Genomic DNA, 16383 nt, shown 5'->3' on the forward strand with positions numbered 1-16383 from the left:
GAGCCTGAAAGAGCAAGGCCAAATGAAGGATGAAGATAGATATATTTAATAGTTGATGGTGCAGATGTACGAGAAGAGATGATGGAACAATTAGTAAAGTGAATTGTGGAATAAGAAATGGTTCTGAAAAACATCAGCAGAATCTGAGCTGATCAGTCACTGGGCTGAACTCTTTCCGAGGGAATCCCCTGTGGAGTATAGGAATAGGAGGAGGCCATTCAGCCCTTTGAGTCTGTTCCACCATGCGATTAAATCATTTCATTTGCCTACCTTTCCTCCATATCCCCTGTTGCCTGTCACTAACTCCATCAACTGATCTCTGCCTTGAGGATTTCACGGGACCCCTGATATTCCCAGACTGACGGGCTCAGCCAGGATCATTCCAGAAACGGGAATCTGTAGTGAGGAGGTGAGAGTTGGTTCAGTTCACACTGGAGCATGGAAATTCAGTCAAGATTTGTAACATTCTGAAGGCTTCTAATAGAGTCGAGATGGAAAGAGAGTTTCTTCTGGAGAGAGGGGGTCAGTAACGAGAGATGATCAGTTTCAAATACTTTGAGTAAGGAAGGGGATTAGCAGAAATTTTCTTCCACAAGATTGTTGGGTCACAGAATGTTTACCACAGGGACTGCTTGAGGGAGAGTTGGTCGCGTTGTTTGAGGGAAAATTGGGTAAATATTTGTGGTAGAGGAAGTTACAGGGTAGGAGAGAGCCAGCACAGACACAAGGGGCCGAATGGCCACCAGCACTGTAAGGGACAGAGATGCTATTGTTCATTCCTGGGAACTGTGGCTCTTCCTCGAGAGGTGTTTGGATGCAAATGAATTGAATGTAAATATCTGTCTGATATTAAATCATGAGAGATTTCTCAAATTATTGTCTCTTTAGCTGACAGACAACCAATCAAAAAATCCTGTTTCGCCCCTTAAAACCGGGAAAGAAACACCAACAATTAGTGAGGCTGTGATTGGGTGGGGGAGTCACCATGCAGAGGTTAGGCACAGGAGGGGGCAGGGTGTTTGTCTGCGTGGGGTGGGGGGAGTTTACTCTGTTGTGGGGTTTTCTCTGTGGGGGGGTTTCTCTGTGGGGGGTTTCTCTGTGGGGGGGTTCTCTGTAGGGGGGTTCTCTGTGGGGGGTTTCTCTGTGGGGGGTTCTCTGTGGGGGGGTTTCTCTGTGGGGGGTTTCTCTGTGGGGGGTTTCTCTGTGGGAGGGGTTCTCTGTGGGGGGGTTCTCTGTGGGGGGTTTCTCTGTGGGGGGTTTCTCTGTGGGGGGGGTTCTCTGTGGGGGGGGTTTCTCTGTGGGGGTTTCTCTGTGGGGGGTTTCTCTGGGGGGGTTCTCTGTGAGGGGTTTCTCTGGGGGGGTTCTCTGTGGGGGGGTTCTCTGTGGGGGGGTTCTCTGTGAGGGGTTTCTCTGGGGGGGTTCTCTGTGGGGGGGTTCTCTGTGTGGGTTCTCTGTGAGGGGTTTCTCTGTGGGGGGTTTCTCTGTGGGGAGGGATCTCTTGGGGGGGGTTTCTCTGTGGGGGGGTTTCTCTGTGGGGGGTTTCTCTGTGGGGGGTTTCTCTGTGGCGGGGGTTTCTCTGTGGGGGGTTTCTCTGTGGGGGGATTCTCTGTGGAGGGGTTTCTCTGTGGGGGGGTTTCTCTGTGGGGGGTTTCTCTGTGGCGGGGGTTTTTCTGTGGGGGGTTTCTCTGGGGGGGGTTTCTCTGTGGGGGGATTCTCTGTGGGGGGGTTTCTCTGTGGGGGGGTTCTCTGTGGGGGGTTTCTCTGTGGGGGGGGGTTCTCTGTGGGGGGATTCTCTGTGGAGGGGTTTCTCTGTGGGGGGGTTTCTCTGTGGGGGGTTTCTCTGTGGCGGGGGTTTTTCTGTGGGGGGTTTCTCTGGGGGGGGTTTCTCTGTGGGGGGATTCTCTGTGGGGGGGTTTCTCTGTGGGGGGGTTCTCTGTGGGGGGTTTCTCTGTGGGGGGTGTTTCTCTGTGGGGGGGTCTCTTTGCAGGGGGTGTTTCTCTGGGGGGGGTTTCTCTGTGGGGGGGTCTCTTTGCAGGGGGTGTTTCTCTGGGGGGGGTTTCTCTGTGGGGGGTGTTTCTCTGTGGGGGGGTCTCTTTGCAGGGGGTGTTTCTCTGTGGGGGGATTCTCTGTGGGGGGGTTTCTCTGTGGCGGGGGTTTTTCTGTGGGGGGTTTCTCTGTGGGGAGGGATCTCTTGGGGGGGGTTCTCTGTGGGGGGTTTCTCTGTGGGGGGATTCTCTGTGGGGGGGTCTCTTTGCAGGGGGTGTTTCTCTGTGGGGGGTTTCTCTGTGGGGGGTTCTCTGTGTGGGGGGGGTTTCTCTGTGTGGGGGGGGTTTCTCTGTGGGGGGGTTTCTCTGTGGGGGGGGTTTCTCTGTGTGGGGGGGGTTTCTCTGTGGGGGGGTTTCTCTGTGGGGGGGGGGGTTTCTCTGTGGGGGGTTCTCTGTGTGGGGGGGGTTTCTCTGTGTGGGGGGGGTTTCTCTGTGGGGGGGTTTCTCTGTGGGGGGGGTTTCTCTGTGGGGGGATTTCTCTGTGGGGGGGGTTTCTCTGTGGGGGGATTTCTCTGTGGGGGGGTTTCTCTGTGGGGGGGTTTCTCTGTGGGGGGTTTCTCTGTGGGGGGTTTCTCTGTGGGGGGTTCTCTGTGGGGGGATTCTCTGTGGAGGGGTTTCTCTGTGGGGGGGTTTCTCTGTGGGGGGTTTCTCTGTGGCGGGGGTTTTTCTGTGGGGGGTTTCTCTGGGGGGGGTTTCTCTGTGGGGGGATTCTCTGTGGGGGGGTTTCTCTGTGGGGGGGTTCTCTGTGGGGGGTTTCTCTGTGGGGGGGGGTTCTCTGTGGGGGGATTCTCTGTGGAGGGGTTTCTCTGTGGGGGGGTTTCTCTGTGGGGGGTTTCTCTGTGGCGGGGGTTTTTCTGTGGGGGGTTTCTCTGGGGGGGGTTTCTCTGTGGGGGGATTCTCTGTGGGGGGGTTTCTCTGTGGGGGGGTTCTCTGTGGGGGGTTTCTCTGTGGGGGGTGTTTCTCTGTGGGGGGGTCTCTTTGCAGGGGGTGTTTCTCTGGGGGGGGTTTCTCTGTGGGGGGGTCTCTTTGCAGGGGGTGTTTCTCTGGGGGGGGTTTCTCTGTGGGGGGTGTTTCTCTGTGGGGGGGTCTCTTTGCAGGGGGTGTTTCTCTGTGGGGGGATTCTCTGTGGGGGGGTTTCTCTGTGGCGGGGGTTTTTCTGTGGGGGGTTTCTCTGTGGGGAGGGATCTCTTGGGGGGGGTTCTCTGTGGGGGGTTTCTCTGTGGGGGGATTCTCTGTGGGGGGTTCTCTGTGTGGGGGGGGTTTCTCTGTGAGGGGGTTTCTCTGTGGGGGGGTTTCTCTGTGGGGGGGTCTCTTTGCAGGGGGTGTTTCTCTGTGGGGGGTTTCTCTGTGGGGGGTTCTCTGTGTGGGGGGGGTTTCTCTGTGAGGGGGTTTCTCTGTGGGGGGGTTTCTCTGTGTGGGGGGGGTTTCTCTGTGTGGGGGGGGTTTCTCTGTGGGGGGGTTTCTCTGTGTGGGGGGGGTTTCTCTGTGGGGGGGTTTCTCTGTGGGGGGGGTTTCTCTGTGGGGGGATTTCTCTGTGGGGGGGTTTCTCTGTGGGGGGATTTCTCTGTGGGGGGGTTTCTCTGTGGGGGGGTTTCTCTGTGGGGGGTTCTCTCTGTGGGGGGTTCTCTCTGTGGGGGGTGTTTCTCTGTGGGGGGTTCTCTGTGTGGGGGGGGTTTCTTTGTGAGGGAGTTTCTCTGTGGGGGGGGTTTCTCTGTGGGGGGGGTTTCTCTGTGGGGGGGGTTTCTCTGTGGGGGGTGTTTCTCTGTGGGGGGTTCTCTGTGTGGGGGGGTTTCTCTGTTGGGGGGGTTTCTCTGTGGGGGGGTTTCTCTGTGGGGGGATTTCTCTGTGGGGGGGGGGGTTTCTCTGTGAGGGGAGTGTTCCCTGTGGGGGGGGGGGGTTTCTCGCAGGGGGGCAGGTTCTCTGTGGGGCGGCTGCCAGGGGTTTGAATGCTGTTGTTGGCGAGGGCTGGGGAAGGCGGCAGGTCAGTGGTGAGGTTATGGGACAGCCTCTGTGTCAATCCCAAACACTGGAGAAATCTTTGAGCAGGAAACCTATGCATCAGTTTGGAAATCAGTGAGTGAGTGAGTAAATCCTTGTGGGAGATGTTGGTTTGATGGACGATTCTGTGCTGATTTTGTTTACTTTCTGTTAGGTGGATGAAAAAGCCTCGGTGTGGAGTCCCTGATCAACCCCGGGTCACTCACAGACAGAGGAGAAAACGCTATGCACTAACAGGCCAGAAGTGGAGACAGAAACATATTACATACAGGTACAGTCCAACACAGCTCAGTGCTGTTGAGGGGCTTGATGTATCTTGATGCTAGAGCAGATGTGGTCAGATGGTTGGGGTTCATTCTGCAAGTTCTCCGCAGGGAGGTTCCCTTGTGTTATAACAGCTCTGCTCAGCTGGTTTCACTGTGACAGAGACAGACAAAGGTTTTAATAACAAGAATCAAATATGAGTCAATCCATAGAGTCCTATCAGCTTGTTGGAAAGGTAGAAAATTAAAGTGAAATCCTTTGTTGTAGCCACTGTGATTAACTCAAGAAAGCCTTTCAGTCAATCAATATGGAGATTACTTATTTCTGATAATTCATTGGTTTGTTTGGGGTGTAATTACTGGTGATGCTGTCCTTCGATTGTAATGTTATGTCGTTTTTTAATTCATTCATGCCTGGGAGTCACTGGCTGGGCCAACTTTATTACCCATCCCTAGTTGCCCTTGAGAAGGTGGTGGTGAGCTGCCTTCTTGAACCGCTGCAGTCCATGTGGTGTAGGTACACCCACAGTGCTGTTAGGAAGGGAGTTCCAGGATTTGGATCCAGCGACAGTGAAGGAACGGCGATATATTTCCAAGGGTGTTCCTCTCACTGTGGGAACCATTTCCTGGCACTCACAAATGTCCTTAGGTTCCAATGAGGAAAATCATTGCCATCTTCCTTTATTTCAGCTGTGACTCCAGCCAAGATGGATTTCTCTTGAACCTCGCTGACTTTAGCTTTATGTGTGTTCATTGGTAATATTGTCTTCAGTCTTTGCCACAAACTCCATTCCCTCAACACTGACTCCATCCCCCTCCCTGGTCAGAGACTCAACCAGACAGTTCAACGTCCTATTTGACCCTGAGATGAGCTTCTGACCCCATATCCACTCCATCACTGAATTCACCTATTTTCAACTAACATATGAACATAAGAAACAGGAGCAGAAGGAGGCCATTCAGCCCCTTGAGCCTGCTCCACCAATCAATAAGATCATGGCTGAACTGGTTGTGGCCTCAGTTCCACTTTCCCGTCTGTTCCCCAAACCTCCCCCTCCATTAGCTTTGACTCCCTTGTCTATGAAAAATCTGAATGTATTCAAGGCTGGGTTAGAGAATGACCCAGCTTCTATTGCTGTCTGCATAAAGAATTCCAAAGATTAACAACCCTCTGAGGGAACAGTAACCAGTTTCTGTTACTGCCTCACTCTCTCTTCCTGCTGGTTGCTGTGGCTGGGCTGATTCTACCTGGATTATGATGGCGAAATCAGCTTTGTGACAGATTCATTGTTTTTTAAACTGTGCGATTTGCTTACAATGAATCTTTTATTCTTTTCTCCAATAGTATACACAACTACACTCCGAAGGTGGGGGAATATGAAACTCGCCGAGCCATTCGCCGAGCGTTTGATGTTTGGCAGAAAGTCACTCCATTGACTTTTGAGGAAATTCCTTATCATGAGATTAAGAGTGACAGAAAGGAAGCGGACATTATGATTTTCTTTGCCTCGGGTTTCCATGGTGACAGCTCCCCTTTCGATGGAGAAGGTGGTTTTTTGGCACATGCATACTTCCCTGGACCAGGAATTGGGGGCGATACTCATTTTGACTCAGATGAACCCTGGACGTTGGGAAATTCCAATCACGATGGTTAGAAAACATCCACTTCGCTCATTGTTACATCAAAGTAATTGAGTTACAATGGTCGACAAATTACAAAAGATCTGAGAAGTGAAGACATCAAGATCTTCACCAAAGGATATGAAGGGGCTGTCCAGATAAATCCGTCTGATGTGTAGTGAAGACTTTCCTCAGCCTTTGTCTTTGTGACAGGATATCTTAAAATTAATTTTCTTTCTTTGGGAAATGCCAGAAGCTCCAAATCCTTCCTTGTCATAGCCACCAAGTCAAACCTGATTGAACTGAGGAACTTCCTCAATCCCATCATGTCTTGTAGAACTGACCCAATGTTTGCTAAAGTTCAGACTCGATGCCCAGGGAGGGCAGGAAGGGGAGTTGAGGGGCAGGGTTCTGAGACATGCTTCACTAATGATGATTAAGTGAAAACTTTCTTTAAATAATTCCTACCAGCTCCATGTTCTGGAAAGCAGAAGTGAGGGAGTGATAGGTAGATTTAGGCTATAAAACAGGACTTTCCTCGCCATCAAGGCAGGAATTTTACTGGGAACTTGCCAAGCTGTATTGGGGTGCCGTGGGGAGTGGCACCCATCACTGCTCCAGTGCGATGGAGTAGCCACTGGCCCCAGCAGAGATCCTATTGAGTTCAGTCTCCCTGAACCACAGCCAGAAATGTCTGGCCCCTAGGACATAGAAAGCGGAGTCGACTCGGGCAGAGAGGGACAGGACTGGGCAGGTTGCAGTTCTCTGGAAGATGGGTTATATTTATACATACTACTGCCTGTTGTAACTCTGTCGCTCTGGCCTTACCACAGCTGCAGGACCTACCTCCTCTCTGTCAGAAATTGGGGGAAATCTTTTCCCTTCCTGACTCCCCCCAACCCCCACCATCCTCATTCACACCACTCCATCACATGCAAACTCAAACCAAGTCTGAATCTTTATCTCTAATTTATATTCTAACAATTTCCAGGCAGTGTAAGACATTGAGTTACAACAAAACAACCCTTTCCATCCAATGGGTCTAAACGAGTGTTGATGTTCATCACAAGCCTCTTCACATCCTTCTTCACCCCATCACCATATCCTTCTTCACCCCATCACCATATCCTTCTTCACCCCATCACCATATCCTTCTTCACCCCATCACCATATCCTTCTTCACCCCATCACCATATCCTTCTTCACCCCATCACCATATCCTTCTTCACCCCATCACCATATCCTTCTTCACCCCATCACCATATCCTTCTTCACCCCATCACCATATCCTTCTTCACCCCATCACCATATCCTTCTTCACCCCATCACCATATCCTTCTTCACCCCATCACCATATCCTTCTTCACCCCATCACCATATCCTTCTTCACCCTATCACCATATCCTTCTTCACCCCATCACCATATCCTTCTTTACCTCATCACCATATCCTTCTTCACCCCATCACCATATCCTTCTTCACCCCATCACCATATCCTTCTTCACCCCATCACCATATCCTTCTTCACCTCATCACCATATCCTTCTTCACCCCATCACCATATCCTTCTTCACCCCATCACCATATCCTTCTTCACCCCATCACCATATCCTTCTTCACCTCATCACCATATCCTTCTTCACCCCATCACCATATCCTTCTTCACCCCAACACCATATCCTTCTTCACCCCATCACCATATCCTTCAATTCCTCTCTCCCTCATGTTTTTATCCAGCTTCCCCTTAACTGTATCGATACTATTCATCCCAACCATTCGCTGAGGTAGACAGTTCCACATTCCCACCACTTTTCCTAAGTTCCCGATTGGATTTATTAGTGACTATCTTATATCGATGGCCCCTAGATTTACACTGCCAACGGGTAGAAATGTTTTTTCCACATCCACCCTATCAAACCTCTTCATAATTTTAAACATCTTTATCAGGTCACCCCTCAGCTTCTGTTTTATGGACAAACAGAACTTCAGCCTGTTCAATCTTTGCTGATGGTTATAACCTTATATAAGACCAGCTGGACAATATAAACCCACTGTGCCTTAAGGGTCAGTGGGTGGTTGGTTCACTGTGTGTTCCTTGAATCAGGGGAGACCGTGAGGAACCTGTTAGATGTTTACGTCCGGGAGTGGCATGTGGCAAGGTTCAGTCACTCAGCAGCTACCCATGTGTTTCTGTGGAGACTGAATTGGTGCTGAGGGAAGGTGCATTATTTTTAATGTTGTCACCCAGCATTATCCCCTTAAAAAAAATGTAAAAAACAAACATCAAAAAGTTGCTGTGAATTCTGGTCAAATTTAAAGTCCTTATTTATTTCTGTTGTTCCATTAGTGTCTTTATGGAATATTTTTGTTTAAGTTGCAAGTGACGATGACATCATTGGAGGAGCAGCTGAATTGAATGTGTGAATGATAAACACAGGAAGAATGCTGGTGCTGAAATCTCTGGTACTGCCTGTCCCTCACACATGGTGTCGACACACTGCCTGATGCAGCTCTCAATCCCTTTCCTTTGATTATCAGTGACCACTGCAAAACAGATATTCAACTCTGGAAAATCAATGGACAGGATTTGATTCGGAGTTAATGGAGAATAAGCAAAGTTCCGATGATGATAAAATGCAGTTTTCAGTGATGGAGAGGAATCTAACCATATGCAGCTAAATACTGAGAGGCGACTTTCCTAATTAGTGAAGAATTGAAGGGTTGCTCTAGGACTCAGCAGCCCTTAGGAAATGTTGGAAGTTTTATAAACCATTTGCCTAACATCTTCCTTCCTTCAATCTGACCTCTTCCCGCAGTTATTCTCATTGTTGATTGGCCAATTCAGGAATTGTCTTTGCTCTTGGTTTCCTGGGCTCACAGTCACTTTCCTGATCCTTGTTCTCTTCTCTGGCGCTGTCAGCAGTGGATGGAACACATTCCATTCAGTGTCCTATTCAGGAAACCACCAGAGCTTCCGACTTCTCACTGCCATTGGTGAGGTCTCCCACTTCTGACTGGAGATTGAAAAATCCAACCCTGTACCTTACACTGTTGGTCACACTGTACCCGGTGTAGTCAGGGCTCCACCCTTTGAACCCCCTGCTCCATCATTTATGCCCCTTCCCTTGCTAATATTGTCCATGTGTACGGGATCCAAATCCAGCCAATCTCCCACACATTGTCAGCTGCCTGTTGGATATCGATGGGCTGTCATTCCCCCAGCTTAATGGGTTACTCATTCTCGTCAGCTTTCAGCATTCACATCAAGCACATCCACTCCAGCCCAGGGACAGTTTTATCTCAGGATGCCTGTTCATCTCAGTTTACATCTCCCTGCCAAAACACCATTTCTACCAGACCAGCTTAGTCGCAGAGCCCCACTGTCACAGAGAGACCCTCAACCAAGACTTTGTTTATCAAATCCTGTCTTTGTCACAGAGGTGGGGTTGGTTTTCCATTTGCACTCTGCCCTGATGCTGCACTGGGAATAACCCAAAGTGTCCAGTCCATGAATGTCATTTCCTGTTGTGGGGCCAGAGGCATTGGTCAGGGCAGAAGCTAGGCTAGCATGTGTACCAGGCGTCTGAATTCAGAACCTTTGGGAGGTTGAAGGTGAAAGGGTCATGGGCTCTTCTTACCCTAAACATCTTGGGAAAAGCTTCCCAAATTGCTGGAGCCATGGGAATGTCAGGGCACTAGAGCAGGATGTAAAATGAAATGGGCATACTGCTATTCTGCTTACAGAGGAGAGGGTGATAATGAGGAAAACTTTGCACCAGTTTCTGAGGAGAGTGAATGGGTGGGTAGATTGGGTGATGGGGAGAGTGTACATGGGGCCGTGGGAGGGGAGTGAATGGGTGGGTAGATTGGGTGATGGGGAGAGTGTACATGGGGCCGTGGGAGGGGAGTGAATGGGTGGGTAGATTGGGTGATGGGGAGAGTGTACATGGGGCTGTGGGAGGGGAATGAATGGGTGGGTTGCGGGTTATATTAGGGTAGAGCAATGGCGGAGCTGATGGGGTTCGGGGGCCCTTCCACCTATTGTTTTTGTGCCTGGCCAGTGGGGTTTTGATGAGCTCTTGGCCTTCAGCTGAACATGTCAGTCTGCCTGGGCCTCAGCTCCACATTATCAGTTCTTCATTTCCAGCTAGTCCTGTGTCCGATCAAACCTCACTCACTGCTGGGCTGCAAGGAGAACTTCAGCTCTTTACTCAGTCCTTCCTGTCTTGTTTTGACGATGATCCTGGTTACAGCAAATCTCACACATAAGCTCAGGTGTTTATCTTACATTGGGAGATACCCAGAGAGCTGGCACATTGCTATCTCGTTGGAGGAATATGAGGTCATGTTTATTTCTGTTGTGTTGTTTGTGTTCCTCCTTCCACATTGTCTGAAAAGGAAAAACATCAGAACATGAGGCAAAATAAAATTCATTTCCTCCCATGACCCTCTTGACCTGGGGTGCAGACCCCTCGCTGGTCAAGCTCCACCATGGTCACTGTTATGATGTGACTCTTACAGTTTGAATCATTTCTTTAGGGTCTTACCGTTAATTCTTCAATCCTGTTAAATGCACAGAATCTTCTTCACATCTCCCCTCCTTTTTCCACTGTATCGTTCTCTCTCTCTCTCTCTCTTGCTCCCCTCTCGCTACAATTGTTCTTTTCCTGTGGGGAGAGAAACTGAGTTATTGATACAGGTCAATGACCTTTCAGCAGAATTTGGAAAGTTAAGAGGCGTAACGAATGTTAAGCAGAGACAGGGAGAGGGGGACAGGACCAGGTGGAAAGTCTATGATGGGCTAGAAGACAGGAGAGATTAAATGACAAAAGGGATGATGGTGCGAGGCAAAAGCAGATGATAATGGGACAAGGGAAAAAGACAAAAAGTAGGTCATGGGGAGGTGTAAATTGGAAAAGCTGAATCATCACCTAATGGTCATCCAAAAAAAACAGGGGCAGAGATTATGGTCTGAAGTTGTTGAACTCAATGTTAAGTCCGGAAGGCTGTAAAGTGCCTAATCGGAAGATGAGGTGCCGTTCCTCAAGGTTACGTTGGGTTTCACTGGAACATTGCAGAGGCCAGGGTCAGCGTGAAAGCAAAGTGCAGAGTGGACATGCAGCCACAGGAAGCTCAGCACATGCTTGGGGACTGAAAGGAAATGTTCCACAAAGCGATCACCCGGTCTGTATTTGGAGAGACCTCGAGGTAGAGATCAGATTGTCAGTAACAAATACAATATAGTAAATTGAAAGTATAAATAAATCACTGCTTCACCCAGCAGGAATGTTTGGGACCTGAGACAATGAGAAATGTTGTGACTGTTTTGCAGAGCATCTGTTTGGAAGGTTGGGTAAGTTTGGAAAAGCAATTGGATTCTCAGTCTTGGCTCAATTCTGCTTTTCTTTTCTTACCAGGGAACGACCTGTTCTTGGTTGCTGTTCATGAACTAGGCCATGCCCTAGGGCTCGAGCACTCCAATGACCCCAGTGCCATCATGGCTCCTTTTTATCAATATATGGACACAGAAAACTTCAAACTACCACAGGATGATTTACAAGGCATCCAGAAGATCTACGGTTTGTATTCTAAACATTCACCTTTCCATTTCTCTCAACCAGTCTGTATATAAGCTCTTATCCCTAATTCCCCCAATCCCCTGTGACACCCCATAGCTGCGTAGGGGACTGACTGTCCCTGTCCTGCTGGCTTTGGGAGGCATCACAGAGGAAGCTCCAGTATAACTGGTTTCCTCTCAATTCTGTAATGAAAATCGAGTCTATGGCTCAGATTCTTCTGAGATCAGATTCTCAAGTCAGGAATGTGCAGATTCAGGAATGTGCAGATACAGGAATGTGCAGATTCAGGAATGTGCAGATTCAGGAATGTGCAGATTCAGGATGTGCAGATACAGGAATGTGCAGATTCAGGATGTGCAGATACAGGAATGTGCAGATACAGGAATGTGCAGATTCAGGATGTGCAGATACAGGAATGTGCAGATTCAGGATGTGCAGATACAGGAATGTGCAGATACAGGAATGTGCAGATTCAGGATGTGCAGATACAGGAATGTGCAGATTCAGGAATGTGCAGATTCAGGATGTGCAGATACAGGAATGTGCAGATACAGGAATGTGCAGATTCAGGATGTGCAGATACAGGAATGTGCAGATTCAGGATGTGCAGATACAGGAATGTGCAGATGCAGGAATGTGCAGATGCAGGAATGTGCAGATTCAGGAATGTGCAGATACAGGAATGTGCAGATTCAGGATGTGCAGATACAGGAATGTACAGATACAGGAATGTGCAGATACAGGATGTGCAGATATAGGAATGTGCAGATTCAGGATGTGCAGATACAGGAATGTGCAGATTCAGGAATGTGCAGATTCAGGAATGTGTAGATACAGGAATGTGTAAATACAGGAATGTGCAGATTCAGGAATGTGCAGATGGAAAAATCCTGTCCATTCCCAAACATGGCATTCTGATCTTTTCCCTCTGGCTGGAAATCCATTCCCTGTGTAAATCGTTCAGTCTGGACCCATTCACTGGGCTAGTAATCCACAGACCCAGGCTAATGCTCTGGGAACATGGGTTCAAATCCCACCATATCTGCTGGGATTGAAATTCAATTAATAACATCTGGAATATAAAGTTAGTCCCAGTGATGGTGACCATGAAACTATCATCGACTGTTGTAAAAACCCATCTGGTTCACTAATGTCCCTTTAGGGAAGGAAATCTGCCGTCCTTACCTGGCCTGGCCTACATGTGACTCCAGACCCACAGCAAATGTGGTTGACTCTTAACTGGCCTCTGAAATGACCCTAGCAAAGTCAGTTTAAGGGCAATTAGGGATGGGCACCAAATGCTGGCCTTGCCAGTGATGCCCACATCCCATGAAAGAATAAAATAAAATCTCCCTGTTGCCCCACTCTCTGTTCAAGGTGAAGGAATACTTCAGATTCCCCAAAGCAGTTTAGAAAGAGTCCAGGAACAGGGGGAGGGCATTCAGCCCCTCAAGCTGTTCTGTATTTCAATAATATCAGGTTGATCTGTGATCTAATTCCATATACTCTCCTTTTCTTAATCGCCTTAACTAGAATGAAAAGAAAAGACAATTTATCATCGGTGCCTGAGGGAGGGAGTAGGAGCTAAAGAATTTCAGCCGGGTGGGAGTGAGAGGGCTCTCTGTGCCAGAATGGGAGGTGATGGGGGGGAAGGTGGTGGGGGCTGAGGGAGGGGGTGGAATGATGGGGGTGGGCAGACAGAGTCTGTGCCTTGGGGGAGGGGGTGTCGCTACCTTGTGGGGAAGGGAGGGGCAGTGCCAGTGTGGTGGTGGTGGGGGGGGAGCTGCAGGAGCTGGAGTGAAGGAAGGGGGTGGTCTGTACCCGGGGGGGGGCGGTGAGAGGGTCTGTACTTGGTGAGGGGGAGGGTCCGTACACGGAGGGGGGGATTTATGCTGGGTGGAGAGATTTGAGTCTGTGTCTCCCTGGTGGCTCCTGAATTTCCACCCTGAGAGCGTTGGTAGGTCTGAAAACTCCCAAACGGCCATTTTAATCTCATTCCTCTCTGTCAGTTTGGTTTCAGCTGCTCCAGGAAATGAATTGGGCCTGGGCTGGGGGCCTGGGCTGGGGGCCAGGGCTGGGGGCCTGGGCTGGGGGTCTGGGCTCAATGCCTCGGCTGGGGGCCAGGGCTGGGGGCCAGGGCTCGGGGCCTGGGCTGGGGGCCTGGGCTGGGGGCCTGCGCTGGGGGCTTGGGCTCGGGGCCAGGGCTGGGGGCCAGGGCTAGGGGCCTGAGCTGGGGGCCTGGGCTGGGGGCCTGGGCTGGGGGCCAGGGCTGGGGACCAGGGCTTGGTGCCTGGGCTCGGGGCCTGGGCTGGGGGCCTGGGCGACTGACCGTTACCTTATCCTATGTGGGTTGTGTTGGAGTGTGGAGCTCAAGGCAATAGGGAAGAGTCAGCATAGTTTTGTGAAAGGATTATGTTTAACCAATTTATTGGAGTTTTTTGAAGGAGTAACATGCGCAGTGGATAAAGGGGAGCCTGTAGACGTGCTGTATGTAGATTTCCAGGAGGCATTTGATAAGGTGCCACATCAAAGGTTATTACGGAAAATAAAAGCACATGGTGTAGTGGGTAACATATTTGCATGGATAGAAGATTGGCAGAAAGCAGAGAGTATGCATAAATGGGTCTTTTTCGGATTGTCAGGATGTGACGAGTGGAGTCCCACAGGGGCCTGTACTGAGGCCTCAACTTTTTATGATTTATATCACTGACTTAGATGAGGGGAGTGAAGACGTGAAGCTAAATTTGCAGACGACACAATGATAGGTAGGAAAGTATGTTGTGAAGAGGACATGAGGAGGTTGCAAATGGATATAAATAGGCTGAGTGTGTGGGCAAAGATCTGGCAAATGGAGTTTAATGTGGGAAAATGTGAAGTTGTTCACTTTGGCAGGAAGAACAAAAAAGCAGAGTATTACTTAAATGGAGAACGGCTGCATAATTCTGAGGTGCAGAGGGATCCAGGTGTTCTAGTACATGAGTCACAAAAAGTTAGTATGCAGGTACAGCAAGTAATTAAGAAGGTTAATGGAATGTTATCCTTTAATACGAAAGGGATTGAACATAAAAGTAAGGATGTTATGCTTCAGTTATACAGGGCATTGGTGAGACCGCACCTCGAATACTGTGTGCAGTTTTGGTCTCCTTATTTAAGGAAGGATGTAAATGCATTGGAGACGGTTCAGAGGAGGTTTACTAGATTGATACCTGGAATGAGTGAGATGTCTTATGAGGAAAGGTTGGACAGACTGGGCTTGTTTCCACTGGAGTTTAGAAGAGTGAGGGGTGATTTGATTGAAGTTTACAAGATCCTGAACGGCCTTGACAAGGTGGACGTGGAAAGGATGTTTCCTCTTGTGGGTGAGTCCAGAACTAGGGGACACTGTTTTAAAATTAGGGGTCGTCCTTTTGGGACAGAGATGAGGAGAATTTTTTTCTCTCAGAGGGTTGTGCGACTTTGGAATTCTCTGCCTCAGAAGGTGGTGGAGACGGGGTCATTGAATATTTTTAAGACGGATGTAGATAGATTCTTGTTAGGCAAGGAGATCAAAGGTTATCGGGGGTAGATGGGAATGTGGAAATCGAAACACAAGATGATCAGCCATAATCTTATTGAATGGTGGAGCAGGCTCGAGAGGCCGAATGGTCTACTCCTGTTCCTATTTCGTACGTCCTTATGTTGTAGCATGGCTGAGTCGCCTATTTGTAATTGAGCTGATCTGCAGATAACTTTCTAAGTGGAAACATTAGGTTTATTTACAATACAGCCAGCAGCAACTACACGTGTGTTTTCAACCCCATCTCTAGCCCTACACTGCCTGTGGAGGTAGCCGGCGCTACTAACACAATGTTTACACAGGTCATGTGATCTTACATCACAGGACTATTCTTAAAGGTACAGTCCAACGTTTAACAAAATCATAATTACTACAGGTTGGGAGCCCATCAATCATTCTGTCTTTCCGCAGGTCCCCCGACCGAAGTCCTGGAACCCACTCGGCCCCTGCCCACCCTCTCCGCCCGCAGGATCCACTCCACCTCTGAGAGGAAACACGACCGTCAGTCCCGGCCTCCTCGACCCCCCTCTGGGGAGAGACCCTCCTATCCTGGCTCCAAACCCAACATCTGCGATGGACATTTCAACACAGTGGCGTTGTTCCGAGGGGAAATGTTTGTTTTCAAGGTGAATGCTGCTGAATATTAATAAGATAAACTGAGTTTCAGTTAGAACTGGAGGAATTTTGCATCTAAACTGGGACTGGAGCCTCAGACTTGGCCTTTTCCTCTCGAGAGCAGAGTGACCCTCTCACCACCCCTCATCCCGACCCCTGATCCCTGTCCCTCCTCCACCTCAGCCCCTCTCCTCCAGCCTATCCCTCACCCCAATCCCTCCACCCTCTGCCCTCAAACCCCTGCCCTCGCCCACTCCCCTCATCCCCTCCCCTTGCCCCTTCCCTCACCCCCTCCCCTTGACCCCCTCCCCTCAGCCCCCTCCCCTTGCACCCTTCCCCTCACCCCCCCACTCCGCTCTCCACCCCCCCAACAACCCCCCCCACCCTACCCTCACCTCCTCCTGCCTTGGCTCCCCTCCCACCCACAGTGTGACTAGTTCCTGATTTGAGGAGTAAAAGCATGGATTTGGAGTTGGGTGAGAATCGATTGGGCTGATCTCCCATGGGAGATGGAGTTTAAAGAGATTGATTTTTTGAGGTGTGGGCGGGTATGGGATTGACCCGATACTTTGATGAGCTTGGGGGGTGAATGGGTTTTGTACAGGTGAACACAGTGACTGTGAGTTCCCAATATGGAGTCTCCTGAATATAGGCAGACTGACACTGAGCGTCTCGGAGTTCATCAGTGGATCATTAGGTAAAGGCTT

General features: G+C 49.7%; 1 protein-coding gene across 1 annotated transcript in view; it reads left to right on the forward strand.

Annotated features, from left to right (window-relative positions):
* LOC144688331 (matrix metalloproteinase-24-like) overlaps positions 1 to 16383 on the forward strand; it is a 90478-nt gene that overhangs the window by 62708 nt on the left and 11387 nt on the right. Inside the window, exons 3-6 of the mRNA XM_078554761.1 lie at positions 4198 to 4314; positions 5652 to 5956; positions 11344 to 11505; positions 15473 to 15687. Coding sequence (XP_078410887.1) covers positions 4198 to 4314; positions 5652 to 5956; positions 11344 to 11505; positions 15473 to 15687 — 799 coding nt within the window. The remainder of the gene's footprint in view (positions 1 to 4197; positions 4315 to 5651; positions 5957 to 11343; positions 11506 to 15472; positions 15688 to 16383) is intronic.

Source organism: Cetorhinus maximus, chromosome 13 (assembly GCF_964194155.1).
Source record: "Cetorhinus maximus chromosome 13, sCetMax3.hap1.1, whole genome shotgun sequence".
In the NCBI taxonomy this organism is placed as follows: domain Eukaryota; kingdom Metazoa; phylum Chordata; class Chondrichthyes; order Lamniformes; family Cetorhinidae; genus Cetorhinus; species Cetorhinus maximus.